We start from the raw sequence: 25749 nt of genomic DNA, 5'->3' as shown, positions 1-25749 counted from the left end.
TAACAGGGCTGCATTGAAGGAAGAAGAATGCAGACAAAAAGCTGTACATGAGATATGGGCGCATCAGCAAAGGCTGCCTGCCTATAGCAAATAATAATAATAATAATATTTGTATAAATAAAAATAAAATCTTACAATTTCTCATGATTCTTGGCTACCAATATTACGATTTTCTCTTAAAACAATCTGTCACCCCCTAATTATGACGATAATTGAGAGACAATAAAATAATTCTATTTGGGACATGGAAATGAACGGAAAGACCTGAAATCCGGTGAGACTTCAAGTATGTTGTCACCATTTTTCTAATTGCTTTTACATAATCGTCTTTGCTAACATCATGATGGCATTCAAATTCGTATTTTTTCACATCAGTAATTATTGATCTCACAGTGATTAGATTATAATTTCCAACCAGGCAGTGTGGACTAAAGCTAGAGTGAGTAGTGAGTGGGGAGTTACTTTCACTCTAAGTCTTTTATGCTTAGGTGAAAATGTACATGTCTGACTTCATACAAATTATTTTTCTAATACGTTATGTTTGATAATATAAGTAATATGTTATTAACTGGTGTGTTACCGTTTGCTAGTGTCACGCAATACGGACGATCAGAGATCCAAGGTTCAAACCCCGGTCTACCACTATTTATTTGATTCCCATTATGTATATCGACAAAGATATTAATACTTCAAGGAACTAGAAAATTCAATTTTACTAAAAAGAAAACGCGATTTTACTTTCTTCATACAAACATATTTCTAGATTTTTATCATTGGTTTGTCTCTATCATTTTGCTTTTTTGATAAATTGTTTCTAATGGGAGCTAGGGCCATCCAAAAATGCTGCCTGAATGTTCTTTCAATCGGCTTGCCTAGAGTCAGATTGGTTCTGGAAGCTGGGAGGTAAATCTGTCTGTGTTGATGCTAAAAACATTCCCAGTATTACCTTTTTCAGCCTGAACGGTCAGTGTAAACTCATCCCTTCTAAGTGGCAAACTGGTTTGTCCCCAGCATGCCCAAGAGGAATATTACGATCCATGGTGCGATAACTCTATCTGCCCTTTCTTAACGCTTAAAGTAAAGACTTCTGGTGATAGAGAGCATCCTTATTTTACTTCTTGTCTTATATTTGCTTCTTTTTTTATCATATCGGCGGCTTCGTTTTTGTTAAGTGCTTGTGAAGATCTATGTTTGGCGTGTCTTAATGTACAGCTGCGAGATAAGGTGCCTTTCCAAAAGAATCACAAAGAGACTAAAGGCTTTTGAGGCCTGGAGAGACAGCATCACAAATGACGAGGTTCTAAGCAGAATTGAAGGAGGAAACCATCTGCTTAAAATCATCTCTGAGAGATGTGAGAGATTGGACACGTAGTGCGTCATGGGGTCTCTTACATGAAGATAAGATACAGGGAACGCCCTCGCCGAGAATACCTCTTGGATTTATGTGAAGATACAGGCTGCAGGTCGTATGAAGACCTAAAGAGGGCCGCACAGGACAGACCGGAGTGGCAGAGAAGATGCAAAACGTCAGTGAGACATCCAAATTTGTTTAGTTCTTTATATTCAATGCGCCGAGGACACATAACCACAATTCATTTCCTAAAACACAGATGAATGCTGGGCTTCCAGTACGCAGTGCATATATTTCTATGGTTTTATGTATTATAATTAATTAACTTGTGAGCGTTGCGAAAATATGATCATAGTGAAAAGATATAAATACCACGCTTGTCAGACAAACGTCTGCATAATACTATAGTCACCGGCCGTGAAAAATACCATGTAAGCCGTAAATTTGTTTTCATGGTCGTTGTAGACGAAAGTGGTATTAATTAATTATATTGATTAACTGCAGTTTATTTTTAAGTCGTAAAACTGGCGCACTATGCTATTGATTCCCATTGCAAATAACAAATAATTCTTATCTCTGGTTCTAGATTAAGTTCATGGCCGAAAAGTCCACAGTCGCTTGCTTTATTTATTTGATTTACAAACCATGAAAATTAATTGTACAAGTAAAGTATTTACATTTTAAAAAAAGACATTACGTAAAAACCATAATCAATGTGTTGAATAAATTTATTAATTATTTTAGTCACAAGTGGGCAACACACATCCCGTGGAAATGTGAAGTTTTGATCATACCAAAATTTGTTCAAAGATTTTTTTTTCATAATTAGGTACTGTCTCAGTAATCTGCCGCTCGATCATATTTAATTTTTAAATTTACTCCTTATTTTTTTGTTTTTGAATTTATATTTGTTTAATTATTATTATTATCGCTTCATTTTGCCATTTATATTGATGATTAAATTTTTGTTATTATTGACATGTTTTCTAATTTATATTTATTTTTTATTATAGAATATTATTATTGATTTCAATGAGGAAGTTCTGTGGTTTTTTTTAAAATTATTTGTTTATAGACTATTAAACTAACCCTAATAATATTTTTAATTTTTTGAAATTTTCATGTATCGTATTTGATTTTTAAAGTTTTGTATTTCCGAAATCACTCAGCATTTCAATTTATTTATTTATTCATATATATGTACATTACAAAATGGAATATCTTAATTCATACATATAGAAATAATTAGGTAAAATTAGGTATATATAAAAAAAAACACACTAGTATACATAATATCCAAAGAATAATATGTTAAAAAAGTAAGAGAATCTTGTAACAAAAAACTCCCTCAAGAGACATGAAAAATGTCAATGTCCAAAGTGATATTGTTCAACATAGAGATAGCCCTTTCAACAGGCATAACCATTGGCAGGTTGGTCCTGTATATTGGAATGTGAAACTCTAAGTCTATGCTGACGCTGTCTAAGGTAATTATCAGGAACATAAAAACTAATGCTCCGCATAATTTCAGGGTTGTCAATAATACCGCGCAACAATTGAAAGAAGTGCGTTGTTAAATACACATTCCTTCTAGTCTTCAAACTGCTGTAACCATGCATACCCTGGAGGAACTCAGTGGGATAAAGCCACGGATAATATCCGCACTCCCTCATGTAGAGAAACCGAACAAATTTCTTCTGAACCCTCTCTATCATAAGAGAGTACTTCAACTCACACGGTCCCCAAATCATCGAGCCACTCTCGAGTCTACTTCGCACCAACGAGTTATAAAGAATTCTCAGCATGTGACGTCTCAAGTTCTCTTCCGCTTTTTCTCGGTCAGCTCTGCCGATTGGTCCGTTGACGTATCATAAACCGGTAATCTTTCACAAATCTCTTATTATTTGTTGATTCGTATGAACTAGTGACGTCGTTCAAAGTAGTTTTATTAAAATATTTTTTATTGTTTTTTTCACATCTTTTTTAAGAAACTTTGCTGTACAATTTAATGCTTCAATTTTGAACATTTTTTATATCCAATTTCCCGTAGGGCTGAACTTCCTCATTGTCAAAGCATCATTTAATGAAAAAATACATGTAACAAAGGAGGACCTGCCTAAACACAAGAAATTCCTAGCTAGGCGAGATCTGAAACAATGAACGTCTGTCTGTACTTAATAAAACAGTGAAATAAATATTCAGTAGTTGAATTTGCATTAATTGAATTACCTTTACATAATTGCAATGGAAATATTTATTGATAACATGCATCTGACACTTGACCCGCAATAATCCTTCGTCCATTCTTCCCCTATCTGACAATTTAAATTAGTCATGTATTTCATGTATAACATATGGGGCCTTACTCATAAACCTGGTATAAAATTACTCCTAGGCATAGTGATAGAATCTCGCTTAAAGTTATACCCGCTGTAGAGCTGGGGTAGAGACCATAGAAACTTATTCCCCGCTTGTACCTGCTTCCAACACGATACAACGCTGGAATAAGCCTGAGATCCGGCATCTGTCACTTTTTCGGTAGTTTAAAGGATTGAATTTTTCTCGAATTTAAACAATTTAGAAAACATGCCGTCTTTTTAGAGCTTTCAAAGTGAAATATCGTTTATGATATTACATTTAGATACATTTTATTTGGCATTTGTTTTGACAATGATCCTTGTTATGTTTTGCTATATTTATACATAAAAGATTTATTATATTACGTATTTAAATTTATTAAATGAAAATTTATTTATTTATTCATTCAAAAGTACAAAATTAAATATTTATGAACTTATTAAGGCTTTTTAGGCTATGCCCGTGTCAAGCCACAATAAATAACAATAAAAATACATAGTAAAATTAATTAGATCAAATTATAATGACATAGAATCACAATCTAGAAAAAAAGGTAAATGTAATAAATAATCAAATTCCAAAGAATACAATGCAAAAAAGATAATCAGAAATAATTTTTAAAATATAAATTATACAAATTAAGAATCACACATAATCAAATATACAAAATAGTGGTATCATTAAAATCAACAAAATAATAGTAAAATATAGTAGTATTAAAAAAAAAAAAAAAATACAAAATAAGAGCATCATTTAAATCAACAGAAAAATAATATATATATATAAAAGCATAATTGAAATGATAATTGAGTTATATTTTCTAGAAATTCACTCAATTATAGTAAGAAATATAAGGAATAGGAGCAATAAATCATATGCCAAATAATAGTACGTACTAAATTAAATTATACAAAAATACATAATAAGAAAAACATAAAAATTATCAATATATATAAAAAGCAAATAAAAGTAAAAGAGTATGGAAGGAAAGCTGATTTGTAAATTTTTGCTAATTTCGTACTTTAAAAAAATTGACAACCTCGTCCCTATCAAAATATATGCATCCAATCGTCTAAACATCCATCACTGGCATATTTCATTTCGGTATGTAATTATTATTTTTTGTGGCTAATGTCAATTTGTGCGTGCTATAAATTGTCTTTCTTCAATTATTTACATTGAATATTCTCTTTCAAAAGTCCATGACGCCCAGAAAATATAGATTATTTACAGTTTGTTCTTTTATTATCACAGGCAGCCTTTGCTGGTGCGCCTATATCTTGTTTACTGCTTTTTGTCCAAGTTCTTCCTTCAGAAAAGCATCCGAACAATTTTCGATCTGGTCGACCGAAATGGAATGGACAACTAGGCTTGGCAATTTATATAACAAGTTTCATTGCTAAAGGCCAACTTGGACATTATTACTTATGTAATTATCGCCTGATAGTTACATCTTTATCAACACTATTTTTTTTAATGTTTATTTACTCCCGTGTTTAGAGATATCTCTCCTACAATTGAGGCTAATAATTATAACTGATTGTAAAATATTTGTTGACGGATTTCAAAAGCAGCAAGAGCCGGAAGACATTTCACCTACGTTGAGCGCCTCGCTTCTGTTTTATTTCAAACGCGCAGCCTTCTTACATTTATATATTTATACTTTTACAATGTTTGTATTTTTTTTTTATACAGAACAATGTTCCCTCACTGGGGTGTCTCGTGCCGAGGGAAACATTTTACAATAAGTGAAACATGCCTTAAATTAGTTTTTTAACAAAGTTAACATAATAATAAAATAAAAATGTAATTAATCTGATTAAGCTAATTATCATTAACATAATTTCATTTTTTTTTTTTTTTGCACCACAACAGGCCAGGAGGCCCAATTACAGTGGTGAATTACATTACAGAACAACCAGGCTTGAGAAAAATCACATTTTTTAAAAATTTTTGTGTTCTCACCGGGAATCGAACCCGGAACCTTCCGTGCGTGAGTCAAGCGTCTTGACCACTACACCACGGAGGCCGCCTATAAACTATATAAACTAAACTAAAAAAACTAATAAATAAGCAATATAAACTTAAATAATCATAAAAAACATAACCAATTCATATAGACCTGTGGACCAAATTTCATAAACAGTACACAAATTTTACCTATTTGGCTTGATCCACTCATCGATCCGTGCGCAACCCACCTCCACTATCCATTTCAATAGCAATTTTATATTGAGAGTATTTACTAATTGTCCTTATGGATAATGGAAGTAGAGTGTACACTTTAACCGAGTACTAGGCAATCCTCTTTGACCGAAGGTTGTATTAATTTTGAATTGTTTTTGCAGCATCAGGATGGAGTATCTAGTAACTCTTGTATTTGTGAAAGGAGTTATGGAAGGTAGAGAATAATGTTTGTGTACGTACAGTAACAGAGCTTTTACATAAAGTTGTTTTATAGATTTTACATGAAGATTTTCGAATATACCGAGGGAGCTAGTTCTGATTGGAACTCTTAAGATAATTTTTATTAAAGCTTTTTGTGCAATTATTATTTGTTTATTATTCACTATTAATATTATTGAGGTTGTCTTTTGATAATTGGAGAGATTTCTTAAGTTAAACATACATTATTGCAAGCACAATCCGGTCGCCGGGTATCCGCCGAGGTCTCGTTTTTCGCCTGTCCGGATTGTCGAGGCCCAACTGTGTTTGAGGAATGATAGATAGAGGTCTCACCGTATTTGATTTTTTTTGTTTCCAGAAGCCTCGACGGAGCAAGACACGCGCCGCGGCGCCCCCCTCCCCGTCCTCCTCCAGCGAGTCGGAGGAGGCGTCCGAGGAGGAGCGGCCCGAGGACGAGGAGGGAGGGGCGGAGGGCGACGAAGAGGAGGAGGAAGAGGACGAGGAGGAGGAGGCGCCCGCGCGCCCCGCCCCCCCTGTGGTGGCGCCCGTGCGAATACGGACGCCCCGCCAGTCCAAGACTGTCACCAATAAGGGTGAGAATCCCACGATGAGAAACTGTGTTACACAATCTCTCAAGTTGTACACTAAATACCCGTTAATTAATAAAATAATTGTATATAAACAGTGCTTACCTTTATTTTGATGGATAATTTATATAGCGCCATTTTCTTAATATAATGCCTCAAGGGCGCTTTACATAGTGATTCTATAGAAGAATAAATTTAATTGAAGCTTTTAAATTTGCAATTTAATTAAAACAATTCATTTTGTTGTCACATGCTATGGATTTATTCAAATGATGGGTTTTAAGTTTATTCCGAAATATCACTTCACTTTCACAGCCTCGCACCTCTGCTGGGAGAGCATTCCATGCCATAGGGCCTGCGATCGCAAATGCGCTTTCACTAAATTTAGTGCGCTGTTTGCTTAAAGGTATAATAACTTTTCCTCTCGCCGTCGACGTAGCTGATCTAAGCGTGAGACGCCTGTCAGCTAGTTCATCTGGAATGCATAGTTCCCTTAGATATTCCGGAGCAGAGTTGTGCAGTGATTTATACATAAGCCAACAGAGTTTGTATTTGACCCTCTGTGGAAAACGTAGCCGGTGTAATTCCCGAAGTAGTGGAGTGATATGACTGAACCTAGAGATTCTGAAAATAAGTCTCGTTGCGGCATTTAATACAGACTGTTGGCGAGTCATTTTGTTCATTGGTAGACCTGCATAGATATCATTACAACGATTGACTCTAGACACTACACTACCTGCTACAATAGTTCTATTCTTATATATTGGGGGGAACACTACCTCTGTCTATTGTAAGTTTATTTTCGCCTTCAATGCCTAGATCTTAAAACTAGGCTTCTGAGTGGAGGGTGGCGTATTTGTGAATTCCTGATGTGTTATTAATTTGGGATGCTTCGGTATCACTCGGGCGCTCGTTACCATGCTTGAGGTCACGGGTTTGATTCTTGAGAAATCCAGAAAGTAAATTCCGTTTTTATTGCCATTGCAACTACTGCTTACCCTGATCTATTGCGAATGAGTTGACACCATTGTGAGTTAGCTAATTGGTGTGTACGCTTCTTGGTGCTTGTTTAAAATGCCGAAAAAATTGGGAAATCCTGCCGCTTGTGAGATGAGGTCTGTAATTCATTTCCTTGATGCGAAGAACATTAAACCAGTCCACATTCATTAGCAGATCTGTAAGGTGTACGGAGAACACGCAATAAGTGATCCAATGGCAAGGAGATGGGTGAGACAGCGCAATGAAGGTCTAGATAATGTGCACGACGACAAACAAAGCGGTCCATCTCCTATTAGTGATGAACTAGTTTGTGCAGTTGAAGAAAAAATTAAAGAAAACCAAAAATTTACAATTTCTGCTTTCAGTTACAAAGGTCCAGATTGTGGAGCCCACCAGGCCACTGGTGAACGCCGGGCCCTGGGGAGCCGCCATGCCGGAGGAGGTGCTGATCGCTATCTTCAGACACGTAGTCACTGAGGAGGGATCCCTTCCTGCTCTTATCAGGTATAATATACACTCGATGACCACCTTTATTTATTATTACTTCTTCGAGGGCCCTGTCCTTATTTGTTTTCTCCTTTATTGCCTCAGTTGAACGTGAACAGAAGGAGTGTTGAAAATGCTCACTTTCATTCCATTTTGAAAGCTTGTAATCAAAGTGCCAACTTCACGCGGTTGGAACAATAACTTAACCAAAGACCGTTCTGGACAACGTATTGAAATTTCTATGGGCGGTATTGACAGGCGCCGTGGCGCAGTTGGTTTGACGGCCAAATGTGAAACTGGTGTCGCGGGTTTGATTCCCGCCAGTTGCAAGAAAAAATCTAAGAAAGATTTTTTTCTCAATTGGTCTGGGTGTTGTGGTGTATTTTTCATTTCCTCCTTCCATATCCCCTCTATCCCACCTGCTGACAAGCCTCAAAATAGAGGCTTAACGGGTTATTCCTTTAAAAAAAAAAAATTTAAAAAAATATATAAATACATAAATATTTTATGCAACGTAAAAGCAAATACAATATCTTATAGAAAAGAAAATTCTTAGGAGTTCATTCGGCGGAAGTTTAACTATGGTATGTTCGTCCACTCCTGGAGTATGCCTACCAAATCTAGAGTCCCTATTTAAAAAAAACAGAGTTGTTGGAGAAAGTCCAGAGTCCAACTAAAATGGTAGTTTCTCTAAGAAATAAATCATACGAGGACCGCTTAAGGGATCTCGGGTTAAGTTAACTGGAAGAGCGGAGGCAGCGTGGTGACTTGATTGAAACTTTCAAAATCTTAACTGAGCAATATAATGTACCCAAGTTGAAATCAATGTTCACTATGAATGAAAACCGCTATCTCAGAGGTCATTCATTGAAACTCAACACTACCTCCTTCTCGTCCTACCCCGGGAAGAACTTCCTGACAAACCGAGTTGTGGAGAAATGGAATGGCCTTCCCGAGAAAGTGATTGGTGCTAGTTCAGTGAATGTTAACTAGATGCACACAGCAATGTATAATGTTTAATAACCATGTACACTTGATATACACGCATCAGCTTCATAGCTGCTAGTGTATTATTATTAATAATAATAATAATATTTTTGTGCTTGATATGAATCGATTTTTGGTTAATTCCAGGGTCGGAGAAGTGTGCAAGAGATGGCATTCGGCCAGCGTCACGCCCGCACTATGGGACAGTGTAGAGCTGGCTCACAACACCAAGGACAAGTGGAAAACGGACCACCGCCTGGTGTGGCTTCTAGAAAACCGCCTGTCCATGTGTCGCCACCTCAACTTGAGTAAGTTTCTACGCATATTATTTAAAAAATGTTTTAACTGGGTTGTAATGTATTATTATTATTATGGATAACTTATATAGTGACATTTTCGTAATATAATACCTCAAGGGCGCTTTACAAAGTGATTATATAAAGATATAAATTTAATTTTAACTTTTTTAAATTTCGAAACAACTAATGGTTAATATTATGTATCTTTTTTGGGTGATACCGTGTATGTTGGATTTGATCCGACGTTTCGGCTACCATTGCAGGAGCCATCTGATGGCTCTGATGGCTCCTGCAATGGTAGCCGAAACGTCGGATCAAATCCAACATACACGGTATCACCCAAAAAAGATACATAATATTGATAACAGTGACCGTGAAAACCTTCGCACCTATTCAACTAATGGTTGTTTATCATGTTAGAAAAAAAATTACATAACAAAAAATACACAGATATTCTTTACATAATATTATTACTAAATTATATAATATAAACAATTACAAATACAATTATAAATACCAGTAATTACATTTTTTACAACCGTTTTGTCAACGGCAAGAACACACGGATTTCTAGGTAACCGGGCCAACTTCACGCGGTTAGAACAATAACTTAACCAATGACCGTCCTGGATAACGTATTGAAGTAATATAGTTGAAATTTCTATGGGCGGTATTGGAAATATGACCCTTAAAGCGACTGATTAATATATGAACCAATTTCGGCCTTTGCATTAAAGCTTAATTTTTTTTTGCAATGTGCAGATCTGAAAAGAGGCCACAAGTCCTCTAAAATGGATCCGGGTGCGAGCTTTCAATGTATTGTATAAAGAATAGGCTCTTATAGGTATCCATAAAAAACTAATGGAATTCTTTTTTAACTGGTAATACATGCGTAATATGTATAAGCGCTTTGATTGGTTGCCCCAAGATAACAATAAACAAACTCGTAACTATGGGAATGTTTTCGTGTCACTACTTTTTTCTATATTTTACTCTATGGTATTAATGATGATTAAGATGATCAGTCTTACATTTCAGGTACCAGTCTAGGGGACTGTAAATGTTCTAGTGTAAAAACACTTTTTTCAATAAATATTTCATGTCAACCATGTCGGGAATCGAACCCGAGACCTCTTGCATTGTAGGCAAATGCGCTGAACACTACACTTGGAGGCCGACTAGGTATTAATAGTCTATGTGTATTCATAGGTCGATGGCCATCAGTTATCCAAATTAGACTATGCAATTCGGTCCAAAACATCTACAAGGAGTACTTTTACCATACTATGTAACATTCGTTTTTAACTGAACTGTAATTTGTCGGTGTATTAACGAGGTATTGTTTCCATTGCAGGTAATTGGAAAGTATCAAACTCCCCGTGGGTGATCGGCAGCCTGGTGGAGTGTAGTCCCCTGCTGGAGGAGCTGAACCTAACGGGCTGGAACCGTCTCTCTATCGATCAGCTCCGAGAGCTGGCGCAGGGTCTCACCAAGCTGGCGCGACTCGACTTGAGCTGCACGGTAATACTTTAACATTCATATAAATAGTTGATCCTCAAATCAAAATACATAACACTATCTGTATTTATCGGAGTTCCACAAGGCTCTGTCCTCGGCACAGTCCTTTTTTTTGTTTATAAAATACATACATTAAAATTTAAATTATCCTAATGAATGAGTGCCAGACGTTATCCGAATAATTGGATTAACCATTAAATTCAGGCAATGTTTTTGAAATAATACAGCGAATTAGAATCACATTAAAAACTTACATAAACATGTCCAGCAAAGTTAATCGCTTTAACAAAGAAACTCGTTTACAAGCATCGAGCAAGATCCCGCGTATGCTTGACGGTGAGAAGCTGTATTCACCTATCCACTTTGAGGTAATGTCCAAACAAGCTAATTTATTTATTTATTTATATATACGCCCAATGGGCATTTTTAAGGACATATTTATGCATAGAAAATTATTATAAAAAAAGTAGAAAGACTCAATGGTATAGTAGACATTGTGGGAGTGGAAGCGGGAGAGAGGTGTTTATTTGAATTCGATTCAGTGATCGTTTGAAAGAAGACAACTTGTTATCAAAGAAATCAAGACTGGTATGTTTGTTGGCAGACCTAAGAATTCTGGACACAGAGGAATGAAAACCATAGTTAGTTCTATGGTTATCGGTATGAAAGAGTAAGTTTTATCTGAGGTTTCTAGTCTTAACTAACATCTTAATGTTTAATTTTATTGAGCTCAGTAGTTCAGGCGCATCAAAGAGTGAGTTGAGAATTTCAAATAGGACTAGAAGGTCGGATTTATTTCGACGGTCTTGAAGAGAAGATATATTTAAGGTAGTTTCAAAAATTGATGTTGAACTGATTCAATATTCTTGATGTGAACATCATAATATGGAGACCAGATAACAAAGGAATACTCTAGGTAGGTCATTCGCAGTAGGTCTCATATCCAATTCAACAGAAGTAGCGTCAGCGTCTTCATCGTTCACCTGCTGAGACTTGTCGATTCAACTTACATAACATCTCCTTTATTTTTTATTTCTGGATAACGATCCGGATATTTGGCAATCCGGATGACTTTTTTTGTTTTATTCTCTCTGCCTTTGTGTGCGAACCACTGTTCATTTATAAAGGTAAACCAGATACATTTCAAATAGTCAAAGTTGCAAATATTAAAGACAAAAAGAAAACAACTGAGCTTTGACAAAACATTCGACGACATCGAGACAATATCTGGACTATTTATTTAGAGTTTAAATCTTGTTTGACTCAACACGTTCACTGCCAGCTCGAAATATTAAAATCTCGAAAAAAAACAACATGTTTCATTATCGTATTGGCTCGGAGATTAAATGAATAAAAAATTACAAATGAGGCAAAAGAATATGTTTATATTTTTGTGGAAAAATTCAAAAATGATAATTCCGCCAGTAGACGGAGCTGGCAAATGGATTAAAAACTGCTTCTCATTGACAACTCTGCCAAGTTCCAGAAATGACCAGATCTTGTCTTGAGTTTACAACATAACAAAAACGGAACATCGGTGCTTTCAGGCCATAGTTTGTTCTATGCAGATTGAGGAACAGCACTGCATTGTTTCTCAACCTACGGGTCGGAACATCGAACTTTGTCCCAGTAGTCATGGCGCACCAATTCAATTCTGAATAAATATAAATAGTCATTGCTAGTTCTAATGGGGAAATATCACATATATATATCTGTGGGGAGAATGATTGGTCTGTTGAGCAGCCTACCGAGAGAGGTGGATCTTTTCCATGCTGGGATTACCAGCTTTAGACTCTTCCTCTCTAACTATCATATATGACTTATTCGTCTTTGTTTACTATTGTTTTTATGGACTATATATTGGACCTTAATAATCTATTAATATATGTGCATTGTAATTGGCAGCAGTGCTGTATTGTACATTTAAATAAATAAATCGCATACTACAAATACCGATAAAAATATGTGATAGTATGTAGTTTTCAATCTTCATTTTTAAAATATGATTGGTAAAAAATTAGTCCCAACGAAAACGCGACATGTTTGACCTTGGCATTGTGACATCATGATTCGTGACAATGTTCTATTTGAATTTAAACGGACACAAACAATGGTCAAAATTTAATTGAATCGTGACTTATTAGGGGAATTGCCAATGCAATGAAACATTTTTGCAGGAATTTAAAATATTTTTTACACTACTATGAAGCACAAAAAAAAATTTTTTTTTCCTTGACAGTATTTCGTAGACCCTTGTTAATTTATAATTGAAAAAAAAATAGTTGTATTTCCCTATTACGTTTAATTAAGAAAACTCAACATATAACTCACTGATTGCTCTATTTCAAAACATGCCGTTTTGGCTTCACAATAAAACATAATTCCTTCATCAAATCTTTGCTGTGTTTACATTAAATCCCTCTCTAAACGCAAGATCCTATCTATATAAATAGACAATGAAGCTCGTGATGATTTTCCAGGTTGTTGTGCCATGTATTGATTCTTCTTCTTTTAGTATCTGAAAGGCCATAAAATTCTCCAAACTTTATTTTATTAGGTAATGTACATAACCTATTATTTTATTAAAATTCCTAGATCTTCACATCCTTTCGAATACTGCATTTTTCTAGATTATCATGTTGCGTGTTGTTTGTCATTTTTACGTATATATATTACTATGCATAATATATTTTTCCAACTGGCGTTTCTCAGTGGAATTGTATTTTATTATATTAATAAAAATACATTTTTTTAATTAACAAAAAAAACTAAAAACACAAGTGGTCGAAGTTAAAAAAGCGTGTTTTTGTTAATGCGCCGTTGCAGTCGGACTCGAGTTCCTCGGGCGGCTGCCTATCCGTGGCCAGCCTCACCAAGATGTCGCAGTGCATGGGCGCTCGTCTCACTCACCTGACGCTGGCCAACAATAAGCTGGCCGGTCTCCCCCTCATCCTCAACTCCATTGCGGTGAGACTCTTTTTTTAGCCTTAATTAGATCTCTGTAAATATTATACATTAGGTGTAGTAATGAATTTTCCAATATTTTTAGTGATAATCAATCCTTATTTGTGAAAAACCGTTCATTATTTTAATTTCAAAATATTCACCATTGTCATCTATCACTTTTTGTTATCTATCAGGGAGCGTGTGAATTCTGCCCAAAGAGAAAGATTTATTTTTGCACCACAAGAGACCAGGAAGCCCAATTATAGTGGTGCTCCACAAACGTATACTTTGTAATAAAATAACAATATTTGGCTGATTTATATAGCGCCATTTTTGTGAAAAATCACCTCAAGGACGCTTTACAATTGTATACGTAAACTTACATTCCTAGGCTAATGTGACATTATATTTTCTGATTTAAAATTGAGGTTATGATAAACTAAAGAAGTGAGATTTTAGTTGGGATTCGAACTGACCGGGACTGTCGATGATTCGTAAGTTTGAAGGCAATTGGTTCCAGGCAGAGAGGCCGGCAACAGCAAAAGAACGATCTCCAAATCTAGTGTTTGGGGTAGTTAGTACTTGTGACTTGGCGAGTTTTCCTCTGCCTGACTCAAATGCTGACCTAAAATGTGTTTATATTGTGTTATTTGTTTTGTTCTTTTATAATATAAATAATAAAAGCATACAGAAATTAAATATCAGCTCTGTTATCTCTAATATCCCATTGTAATCGGGGCCCAGGAATGTTTTCAGCTTCAGATATGCTCTTTAGTCAGTGGCATATTGTGTAAATGAATGCCATTAGAGCAATGCGAACTAAAATGCAAGTCTCTGATTTTGTTGCGAGCCCGAATGTTACTCGTGAGTCATCGAGTCTACCGTACGTTTCCAGGCCAACTGCCCCAAGCTGGAGTTGCTGGACCTGTCCAACCTGTGGGCCGTGAGCCACCCGGCGATGGTGCCCCTGGAGCGCCTGCAGAAGGGCTGCCCCCTGCTCCGGGTGCTCCGCATCACCAACTCGCAGGTCGTCCTGGCAAACGTCACCACCCAGGAACAGGTATGTACACTCGCTGGCCCGTCTGACCCGCGGGCCGCGAGCCACCCGAAGTGCCACAGTGACCGATTCGTAGCCTACTAATGTTACAGATCAATCTCTAAGACGGGTTCGTAGAATGAAACCAAGGAGAGTTTGTAATTCCTTCTTGAATATATTTTTATGAGTTTACATAAAAAAATTGGTAAAACTATTTTTATTATTTATTTATTTAATTGACGGACTTATGCAGTCCATTCTAACGATGGTAAATACAATACAGGTACTAATCAAAATACTACTAATTAAAGCTAGGACAAAAAAAATACTACCTCAAGACAAGATCCGGTCTATCTTAGTGATTTTTTAAATCTACAAAGACTTACACCAAAAAAGTCCAGATCTTGTCTCGAGTTCACAATACGACACAATCGGGACATGGGTGCATGCAAGCCATAGTTTGTGCTTTGTTGATCGAGGAACAGCACATTATTATTTCGTAAAAGGCGGATCGGAACATTGAATGCCACTTGTTCCAGTAACGAAGGTACATCATTTAAGCCATTCAGCAAATTAAACAAATATGGAGTCCATGTTATTTCTACGTTTTTGTAGACTTGAGATTTTTAACATTGACTCCATTTCTCCGTAAGTGTAGTCTCCCCTCTCGAGGCCAATCATCCATGCTGTTTTTTTAGCAAATGATGTTGCACCGATTCAATATGATTTATCTGGCCTACATAGAAGGGAGACCAGATCGAATTTTTACTAACCAATATATTTCATAACAGGTACATGTTTTTTTAAATCTATACAAATCTACTTTTATACATCTAGTAAATGTTACAACTGTAACTTTCCAAAAAAAAGAAACTAACTCTTGTGCTTCGAGAGTGACTTGCACTGTTATAGTTATTTATTTATTAGAATTTACATAATTTGGAATATACGAGTAAATGAGAAAAAAAAACTTATAGGATATAAAAGGAAAAACAGAAAATAATAATACATTCAAACTAATTAAAATTTTAGGCAGTTTTTACACTTGTTCAAAAAATTTCTTTAAATTTACTTTGAATTTATTTATTGATATATTAGTTTTAATGGTTTTTAGTTCATTGGGGAGATTATTGTAATTTTTGACACCTTTGAAGGCAAAGCTATTTTGACCATGACTTGTGTGGAATTTAGTTTTTATTAATTATTTTAAAACTATAAAAAGAGATTCTGGTGTCTGTTTTATTTGGTTTTATTATTCACTAAAAACGGTACAAAATTCTTTCCACAGATGGAGTCGCCGGGTTTCCCCCTCCTCGAGGAGCTGTCGGTGGCGTGTCCCTCCACGGACTACAAGCTGGTGGATGACGAGGCCCTCGGCCGCATCCTCAAGGCCTCCACGTGCCTCCGCCTGCTGGACGTGCGCGGCTGCATCCGCATCACCGACTCGGGCCTCATCAAGGTTCCCGCCTGGGACCTGCAACACTTGTTCCTCAGCGGTGAGAACGCCATTTAAATCTAATAACTTTGAAGTGTAATAACGGTACACAATATCGCGGGGTAATTACCGCAACAAGTATAAATTAACGTCACTGTTTATATCTTCCTCAAAAAATAAATATAAGCTGCTAAATGCGCCAGCGCATTGCCCGGTTCCGATTATTGCAGCTTATTTTTCAATACAAAATGTATACTGTATTTTAACATTCAAAAACCCAGTGCGTATATTTTCCTTCCTAAGTTCACTTGCAGATTACAGATATTATTTCAAGCTTCTCTATTTGGAGAGTAGCATTTCGAGCATTATTTCCTAAAGACCATTTTCGTTTGATAGTATTCTGTTGACATATGACGCCAGTTTTTCAGGCGCCTCGCTCGGTGTCATCAATTTCTTGCATTATTCATTCTCAGTTTAGAAGGAAAGAAGCTGACGGCTCGGCGCGGCGCAGCACGGCGGTCACGACGGTCACGTGACATTTTTGTTGCAATATTGTTGCGAATATTTCTAATGAATGTTATTGTTATGTTATGTAATGTAATATGTAAAGTTAAAATTATGTATTTTGGCATAAATAAATAAATTTAAATCTAATCTTATTTTTTTTTTTTTTAATTTTTCAGAAAAAAAAAATATTCATCGTAAAAGATTTTTTTTTTTTTGTGTACATAATGGGAGTGACGTCTTACAATAAAATGTTTACTTTCTTTTATATTAGTACCTAAATATTTGCAGTATAAAATGTAAATTACAAACAAATATATGGTGTTTTTAATCAGTGCCAAACAAAAAGGAATTATGAATATATTTATTTTATTATCCTTATTTTTTGACATATTTAATTTTTTTAAACTTTTTCATACATGTACTGTCTTAAAATAATGGAGAATATACCTACATATTACGCAAAGTTATTAATTGTTGTTTGTTTGTTGGGTTATTGGTTAAAATTATTTTGATTAAAAATAAGTAGGTATTGTGTCTTTTGTTGCCAGCAGGTGAAACTGGAGCTGGAGAGATGAAGTTGTTTTTACACAAAACCATAGAAAAAGAATCCGTGTACCTGTATATACTTTTTTTTTATACGCCTCCACTCATTTGCGAGATTACTTATATGTATGTATGTACATGCAGGTACAAATTATGAATAAAATTAAAGCTTACCTATAAAAAAAGTCACCGTTCGCCACTATTATTCATAGGGATAAATATTACAATATAAGAACCGTTAAAAATGTGAAGATATTTTTGAAAAGCCGGAAGATCTATCTCAAAGAATTTTATGTTATGTGATGAATTGACTAATCTACACATTCTGGACATTGGGGCATAAAAATAAAAGTTGCTCTTAGAAGATTCGATAAATAGCAGATTTTGACTTATGATCTTTGACTGGACATCACTTATAGCATTAAAGATATTTTTTTTAATGTTTCTCCAATGAAGACAGATTGAGAGATTGCTCTATTTCGAAAAATAGGGAAAATTCCCGCTTTGCAATCTGAGCAATCATGCCACTTTTCTCAGAAAACGGTGTTGGACCAACTCGATATGGCCAATTTGACTCCTATAGAATGAAGACCAAATTGGAGAAGCATATTCTAGATGGGGTCGAACTAATCACGCATTCAAACCATCATAATATGATTGTGATGTATCACTACTTTTTATTTTCCTTTATTTATTTATTGAATATAGGGTCTAAGCCAATTACAACACTTGTATGAAGAATTGAATTTACGAATCTATTTTATCGGATGTGCGATATTTAAGAAGTTTCAGGGCATCCCATTGAGGGATGCCCTGAAAATTGAAAATTCTAAATAATTAATCCCTTTTCCCTGACCAGGTTGCCAAGTGACGCGGCAGTCGACTTCGTGCCTCGAGCTGATCTGCGAGAAGTGGTCGCACAGTCTGCTGGAGGTCGACCTGGCGTGGTCCACAGCCAAGCAGCCGCTGGACGCCGCCGTGGACGCCCTCTCGGACAAGGGAAAGGACAGCAAACTACGGTCAGTCCCGATGCTGAAATTACAGAATACTCTATTATCAAAGAATTTTAAATCGGTGACTAATACAAACTTTATTCTTCTTAAACCGAGTGCTTACAGAAACCAAGTCATACAAGTTTGATGATTTTATACGCATCAGTTTCAAACTGCAAGTGTATCATTTATTAATAACCCATGTGTGGTTGTGATCGTCACGTAAGTCTACGTAAATTACGATACTCGATATTATATCTTTCTTATTTTTAAAAATAATGATTCTGTAATTTTCTGTAACAGGCCTAAAGTATTATATTATTTTTAAAAATTATGGAAAATAGATAACTGTACAATAAAACTACATATAGTTGATCCTCAAATTAAAATACATAACGCTATCTGTACTTATCGGAGTTCCACAAGGCTTTTTCCTTGGCACAGTCCTATCTCTTTTGTTTATAAAATGAATACAGTAGAACTACTACTATCCGGATTAATGAGTGCCAGACGTTATCCGGATATGCAGAGATCCGGATGATTGGATTAACCATTAAATTAAAGCAATGTTTTGAAATCATACAGCGAATTGTAATCACGTTCAAAACTTACTCAAACATGTCCGCACTGGCGGCCAGCGCTCTTTTTTTATTCGTTATTATAACATCTCCTTTATTTCCTGATAACGATCTGGATATTTGGCGATCCGGATGACTGGAGTTCGGTTACTGTATATCGACGTTCAGCTAACAACACCACCCAAGTAATTTTTGTTATTTTTGAAGGACGACGAAAAAACTGCTTATTTTATTGAAAACTCATTTAAAGTACGCTTTTAAATGTTTATCCATAAAATGTCACCTATTAAGGCTGTAGTTTGTTAAAACGAATGCAAAATTAGGAAATCATGCGATTTTGCCATTTTAAAACTAATGTTTTTTTTTTATCGCGCAATAATAAAAAAATAAAAAAACATAAATTAGATAAAAACAATATTTTTTAAAGGTATTTCTGTTAAAAATATAAAAGTTTTATGTAACTAAAATATAATTACTTTTAGACCTGCAGATTTCGCTACTTCAAATTTAGACTAAACTTAGGTATCTGGGATCTCAATAAAGACTAAGTATTGAACTAAAATTTGATGTAATAATTTAAAGATAATAGGTTGAACATGAAAGTGGCCGAAACCAAATTTTAATTTTTTGATTTTGAAAAGAAATACAAGCATTTTAAATCACGTGCATTTTTGTAACATTTTCCTTTATTTCTATGTAAAATTATGCCTTCGGTAATACTTAAAAAAAATTTAATTATTGAAATACTTTAGTTGAAACCTTTATTTATAGAATTGTATTATCTTTTTTTTAAAAAACGATAATTCTGGTTGTAATATTTGATTTAAAAAAACATCATATTTACGTTTTTATGACCTTCATACCTGCTCTTACCGAAAACGATAAGGGCAGGTCATCGCAAAATCAAAGGCAAAATCGTATGAGATTCCTAATTGTGCGTTTGTTTTACCAGACTACAGCCTTAAAAACTGAGGTTTTCCATTCATTCATCTTCAATTCAATAAAATAAGTAGTTTTTTCATCGTCCTGTAAAAATAACAAAAATGACTATCGCCGTGTTGTTAGCTATGTGACGATATGTTAATTTTTTGTTTTTAAATACCCGTAAAATATTTTGTCTTAGCTTAATGTAACACAATGCTATTTGCAAAGGGATATTTTAGCAGAGTCTTTTAAGAACTAAACCGATTGCTTGACCGTGCATATAGAAACCAAGTCATACAAATATCATGAGTTATGTATTAGTTTCACGTTGCAAATGTACAATTTATTAGAGTTAACAAATGTTTACATTGCCAATTTATCAATAAACCAAACCACTCATCTCTTACAGAATACTAAATCTTCGCGGATCTTCAGTCTCCTTTGACCCGGTAAAAAATATGCTTCTGAAGTGTCCGAACCTGGACTCTGTCAACCTGGCGTCGTGCCGTGCTCTTCCCAGGGGCATCAAGAGGCTCTACACGGGACAGGAGCTGCAGGACCTGAGAGACAGCTTCGACCCCGTCAAGATAAAGGAAAAGGAGGAACAGGAGAGGCTAGCCAAAGAGAAGAAAAAGAAAGCTCAGGAAGAAGCCAAGAGAAGCAAGGAGGAGGGCACTAGGGCCAAAGAAGAAGGAAAAAACACCCCTATCAAAGATGAACAGATCAAAAGCCCGGGTAATAGCAGCGTGGTGTCGGAACCGGACAGAGAAGATATCAAAGCCGATATCAAAAGTCCGGATTCCGCCATGAGCCCCGCGAAAATCCAAGCCAGTCCTAATGTTAGCAAGGCGAGCGAGAGCGACGCCACGGCCTCTGTGAGGTCCGCCGAACAGGACTACTCCCCCCAAGCCGGCAACGCGCAGAACTTCAGTCCCGCCCCCCGGAGCGCACTCTCCGCCCACGAGGCTTTCTCCCCCCAGCCCAGCACCAGCGCCATCTCCACGCCGCGCAGCGCGGCCCGCGACTACAGCCCGGCCGGCCCTAACCTCGGGGACTGCGACTCGCGCCAGGACGTGTCCCGCGCCTGGAACGTCGAACAATACAGCCCCCTCAACAAGGACACTCTCTCTTCACAACCCAGTCCGGACACCGGATTCCCGGTCGGACATCACAAACCCGCTGGAAACTGGAATATCGGACACTACAGTCCGTCTGTAGCGAGACAAGAAAGTCCCTACTCGGCACAAAACAGTCCTTCCCTCGTCAGACAAGAAAGCCCGTATTCCTCGCAACAGAGTCCCTCCCTCGCGAGACACGAGAGCCCATATTCCGCGCAGAAGAGCCCTTCCGTACCCAGCCCGTACTCGTCCCAGATCAGCCCGTCGGTCGTCCGGCAGGAAAGCCCCTACTCTTCGCAGAAGAGCCCCTCGGTGGCGAGGCAGGAGAGTCCCTACTCCACCCAGAGGAGTCCGTACACTTCGCGCAAGAGCCCCGACATGAGCAAGCCCGCCCCGGGGGGCTGGAACCCGGAGCGGTACAGCCCGGTCATGCGGCAGGAGTCAGCCAGCTCTAGCCGGAGCCCCGAGTTGGCGCGGGCGCCCAACTGGCAGCTGGAACGCTTCAGCCCCATGGGGGTGATGGCCAGCCCGGACACGAGCCAGGTGAGCTCGTCGGGCAAGCCGTGCGGCCAGTGGAACCTGGACCGCTTCAGCCCGATGGCGTACGGAGAGTCGGGGCGCGCGGGGCCCAGCATGTGGGGCAAGGCGCCGCCGCACACCCCCGACCCCGTGTCCACCACCACGTACTGCGCGGACCCCTCCATGTTCCGCGGCTACCGAGACCCCATCAACGGGCCCAGTGTGGACTGAAGTGCCGTATTTATCTATAAGTCTGATTAGGGAAACGACTAGGATAATTTAGCCATAAATCGGGTTAGACGTTTACGAGTATATTACAGTAGAACATGTGAAAGTGCGCTTTATAATGTTGGATTGTTTTGTTGCTATTTTTGTATTCAATCTGAATGTTTGATATTGTTGGAGATTTTATTACGAAATGGTTTTGTACGATACGATCATTATTACTACGTCTGTAAATATAGTCATTAAGAGTGCCGATATGTTTACACCGTAGTGGAACTGAACTGTAGAAATGTAGAACTGTAACGAACGATCGCTAGCTTCGGACTTCTGTGCATTTATTAAGAAATACTTCCACTTCCTCATCTTTCAAAAGACATTAGTACGTTATCGCGCATGTACCGAGTTTACGTACCGTTGTTTTACCCTCGAAACAGATCCCTATTATTTATTGAACTGTTTTACCATTTGGTTTTAACTTAGTCGTAAGTTTTACATGGTTTTTTTATGGACTTAACTGTAGTTAAGCATCGTCGCCAAACATTCTTCCGAGTATTGAGTTTTGTAAGAATAAGACAGATATTAATCCACCGCTCTCGTAAACGTGGGGTTCGGAAGCAAAGGCAGCCATCTTCCAAACCGGACAGGACTGAATGCATAAATCTATAGTCCTTAAAATTTAGCTTGATTAAAATGACAGCTGCCAAACTCGTGTCAATAGTGATGGGAAATTACTGATCACTGATCATGTACCGATCAAATCGATTTTATCATTTTTTTTTTAATGCAAACATGAAACTCTGTTTCCAAAAATTGATATAAAAACCCAAAAACAAGCCTATTATAGAATGTTTAATACAACTATTCACCAAAAAATAAGACATTTATACTTTTTTCGTGAACATCAAATGAACTATTTTTTTATTCGATCAATTTACATTGATCAATTCGCTCCATCTCTAACGTTTTTGCAAAATGATGTAACCTTGTAAGAAAGTCGTTAATAATTAGGTTTATTTTAGTTTTTTTTTTTGTTTTAAAGCTGATTTTAGATATTTATGTTGATTTATATGTCAAGCATTGTATTAAAAAAATTAATTAACATACCAAATACGAATGACTTTTCGTGTGTCAGTATAAATCACTCCTTAGACGTTACTACAAATTTATGTCGTCAGTTTTTCTGACAACTGTCATTCTAATCATGCTATATTTTAAGGACTATAGTTACGGTTGCTTTATACGGATCAGATTTTGACTTTGAAAATGTGAAAAGTGCTTAATTTTAAAATGCTACCTAATCTCAGATTCTCCGCGCGTTCACAAATACTATGTAAAAATCGAAAAAGTCACAACATCATCATGATTATTTCTTCTGTGGCGCTACGGCTTAAATCGAACCTCGGCCTTCTTCAACTTTTGCCTCCAACTCCGCCTGTCCTCGGTGGCCGTCTTCCAATTTGCAGCTTTTAGAAGCTGCGCTGCATCTTAACCTCGTCCTCTCACCTCCGCCTCGGTCTTCCAATCCTTCTACCTCCCGGATGTCCAATCATGATTAATTTCGCATTGTTTTTTCACGTCCCCTTTACGGGCCACATATTTGGCGAAGAACTTTCCTTTCAAATGTGTAATTATTACGACTACAGAATATTAATTGTTCCTCAAAATTAAAAAGATACTTATTGCGCATTCCCATAACAAGTTGATATTTCAGATCAAAAAAAGAACAATGAAGAATAAATATCAAAATTGTCTACAAAATTTCTCTCGCAGAATTTTATTTCATGTCAACCTTTCTGGGAATTGAACCTGGAATCTCAGGCATGGTTGGCAAACACGCTCAACAGTAGACTACGAGGCGAACTAATCTTCACTTGATTTCCCCGTAAGAACCCCGGGGGCGATTACAAATGCTATTTTCATCGGTACATACGAAGCCGGCACTACCGACACGTTGATACATGTTTTCAAGATGTGGTCATCGACTAAAAAAATTAAATGGTAGGTAATATATGTTTTTTAACTGGTATTGTTTCTTCCGAAGTGTTGCCCTGTGCGCTGTAACTACCTCGATTCATTGTAATAATTTGTAAAAACAGTCAAACTTGGTTATAATGATCACGGAAATAGCGAGATCTCGGATATAATGAGGACGCATTAGCTGTCATTTTAGTTTGTTGTTTTCTCCATACATTTATTCACTTTTATAACGAGCTTCTTCTCGGACATACCGAACAAAATATTGTCGACAGGTGAGCAAAAACTCTTCGATTATTTAAAAATCATTTTCGAAACAAGAACCTAAATAATAAAATGCAAATGGGGAACTAGCTTATTACTGATGCCGCTGGACGTTGGGATAGATTTACGTTTATGATATTATTTAAGTGTCGAAGTACATAATTGGTGTTTTCGCGGACAGCATTGACAAAGTATCACACATATGGTTGAAATTGTTTGTAAAAAATCCAAGCTTTGCTAACTTAGTAAGCACAGGCTCGGCACCTCATTACGATTTACAACTTCTTTTGTAGTTTATGAAGGACATCCATGTTTTTTTTTAAATGTTCTATGGTCAATGCATAATGAACATTGCAAGTGGGTGATGTCAAGCAAGTTAAAATCTTACCCTTGAATTGTAAACATGACTACTAACAGAAGTGTTTCAATTTGCGAATAAGTGGCAATTGTTTTGTAAAATAGAACGTGGCGTGAAATATGTTGAAGTGTGTAAAAAGTTTTCTCTTACCTTATCACATTGTCAACATTGTGAACAAATAAATACGAATGTTTATTTATCTGAATTTGAAATTTAGAAACTGGTATGTTTGTAAGGATTTATTTTAATTTTAAATAATGACAATATGCAATAGCGATTGGATTTTAAAAACCTTTCTCTGGTATAACGAGTAATGCATATAACGAGCAAATTCAGTCGGTCCCGTCTTCCTCGTAATAATCAAGTTTGACTGTATGTTTATCATGTTTTCGGCCGATATCATGTTTTGGTAAAAGGCTTCAATAAAAAAAAACTTTAATTTTCAAAGCTTGCCCACTAGATGGTGCTGTCAAATGTTATACTTTCCGCACTCAATTTTAAATTAAAATTTACTTGTTTCTCTTTCAAAACTATTTAAAATATAAATTAATCAAGCAGAAATTTCCATGCGTACATAAGTGTACTGCGGGGCACGGGTGCCCTCGATAGCTATCTGCGTACTTACCTCAAAACTCTGAAGATACAGGATCTGTAGTGTATCTTCGTAATCACTCGGGAGATTTGGTCTTCAACTATATTAACATAGTTAAGGTATGACTTTCGTATCTTTCGATTGTATCGCCCCGCAGCGTTCTATTGCGAAATATATAAATATACAGCAAAACCCCTGAATTACATCTTCCAAGGGGCCGGCAAAAAAAATATTAAATGGAGGTAAAATGTAAATGGAAGGTAGTGAAATAAAATGTCTGTAAATAATTTCGTCCATTGATTTCATTTACCGGCAAGTTGGTATAAAATTTCGGCCAAAATTACAAATTTCTCTTACTGAAAACTCGGTTTAAGGATAGAGACTAACTTCAGACACTTGAGCTGTCAATTTTCAGTGCGTATCGCGAATTTTTCCGACATTAATTGCGGGAAAAAAAACGTAAAACTGGGTTTTAAATGTACTGAAAAATTAAAAAAATTTATGGGGCTACAAAAAGTATACGTAAATCATCGCATGGATGTAATTTTGGGGTTTCACTGTATATCTACCCAGAAATTGTTCCTTCTTGAAGATGTAATAAAATCTAATTTATTGTAGCCAAATAATATCTCTCATGCTGTAGTGCTGCCTTTGTTCTATGCCCCTCGTGTGAGCCATTTCTATAAACATTTCCAGATAATAATTTTTCAAGACATTCGATATTAAAATCGGGGTCAATCTCGTTTG

At 36.6% G+C, this 25749-nt stretch overlaps 1 protein-coding gene across 1 annotated transcript in view; it reads left to right on the top strand.

The window, feature by feature from the left end:
* Fbl6 (F-box and leucine-rich repeat protein 6) overlaps nucleotides 1–23485 on the top strand; it is a 28875-nt gene extending 5390 nt beyond the window's left edge. Inside the window, exons 2-10 of the mRNA XM_088224169.1 lie at nucleotides 6474–6708; nucleotides 8067–8205; nucleotides 9322–9482; nucleotides 10828–10994; nucleotides 13818–13958; nucleotides 14833–14997; nucleotides 16262–16469; nucleotides 18318–18477; nucleotides 20362–23485. Of these exons, the coding sequence (XP_088080295.1) occupies nucleotides 6474–6708; nucleotides 8067–8205; nucleotides 9322–9482; nucleotides 10828–10994; nucleotides 13818–13958; nucleotides 14833–14997; nucleotides 16262–16469; nucleotides 18318–18477; nucleotides 20362–21820 (2835 nt within the window). The 3' untranslated portion in view covers nucleotides 21821–23485. The remainder of the gene's footprint in view (nucleotides 1–6473; nucleotides 6709–8066; nucleotides 8206–9321; nucleotides 9483–10827; nucleotides 10995–13817; nucleotides 13959–14832; nucleotides 14998–16261; nucleotides 16470–18317; nucleotides 18478–20361) is intronic.
* The last annotated feature ends 2264 nt before the right edge of the window (nucleotides 23486–25749 follow it).

The sequence above is a fragment of the Micrasema longulum genome, unplaced genomic scaffold (genome assembly GCF_059751315.1).
Source record: "Micrasema longulum isolate JH-2025_06_02 unplaced genomic scaffold, ASM5975131v1 h1tg000271l, whole genome shotgun sequence".
Taxonomy (NCBI): domain Eukaryota; kingdom Metazoa; phylum Arthropoda; class Insecta; order Trichoptera; family Brachycentridae; genus Micrasema; species Micrasema longulum.
Note: the sequence above shows the minus strand (reverse complement) of the source record. Positions and strands in the feature narration are given on the sequence as shown.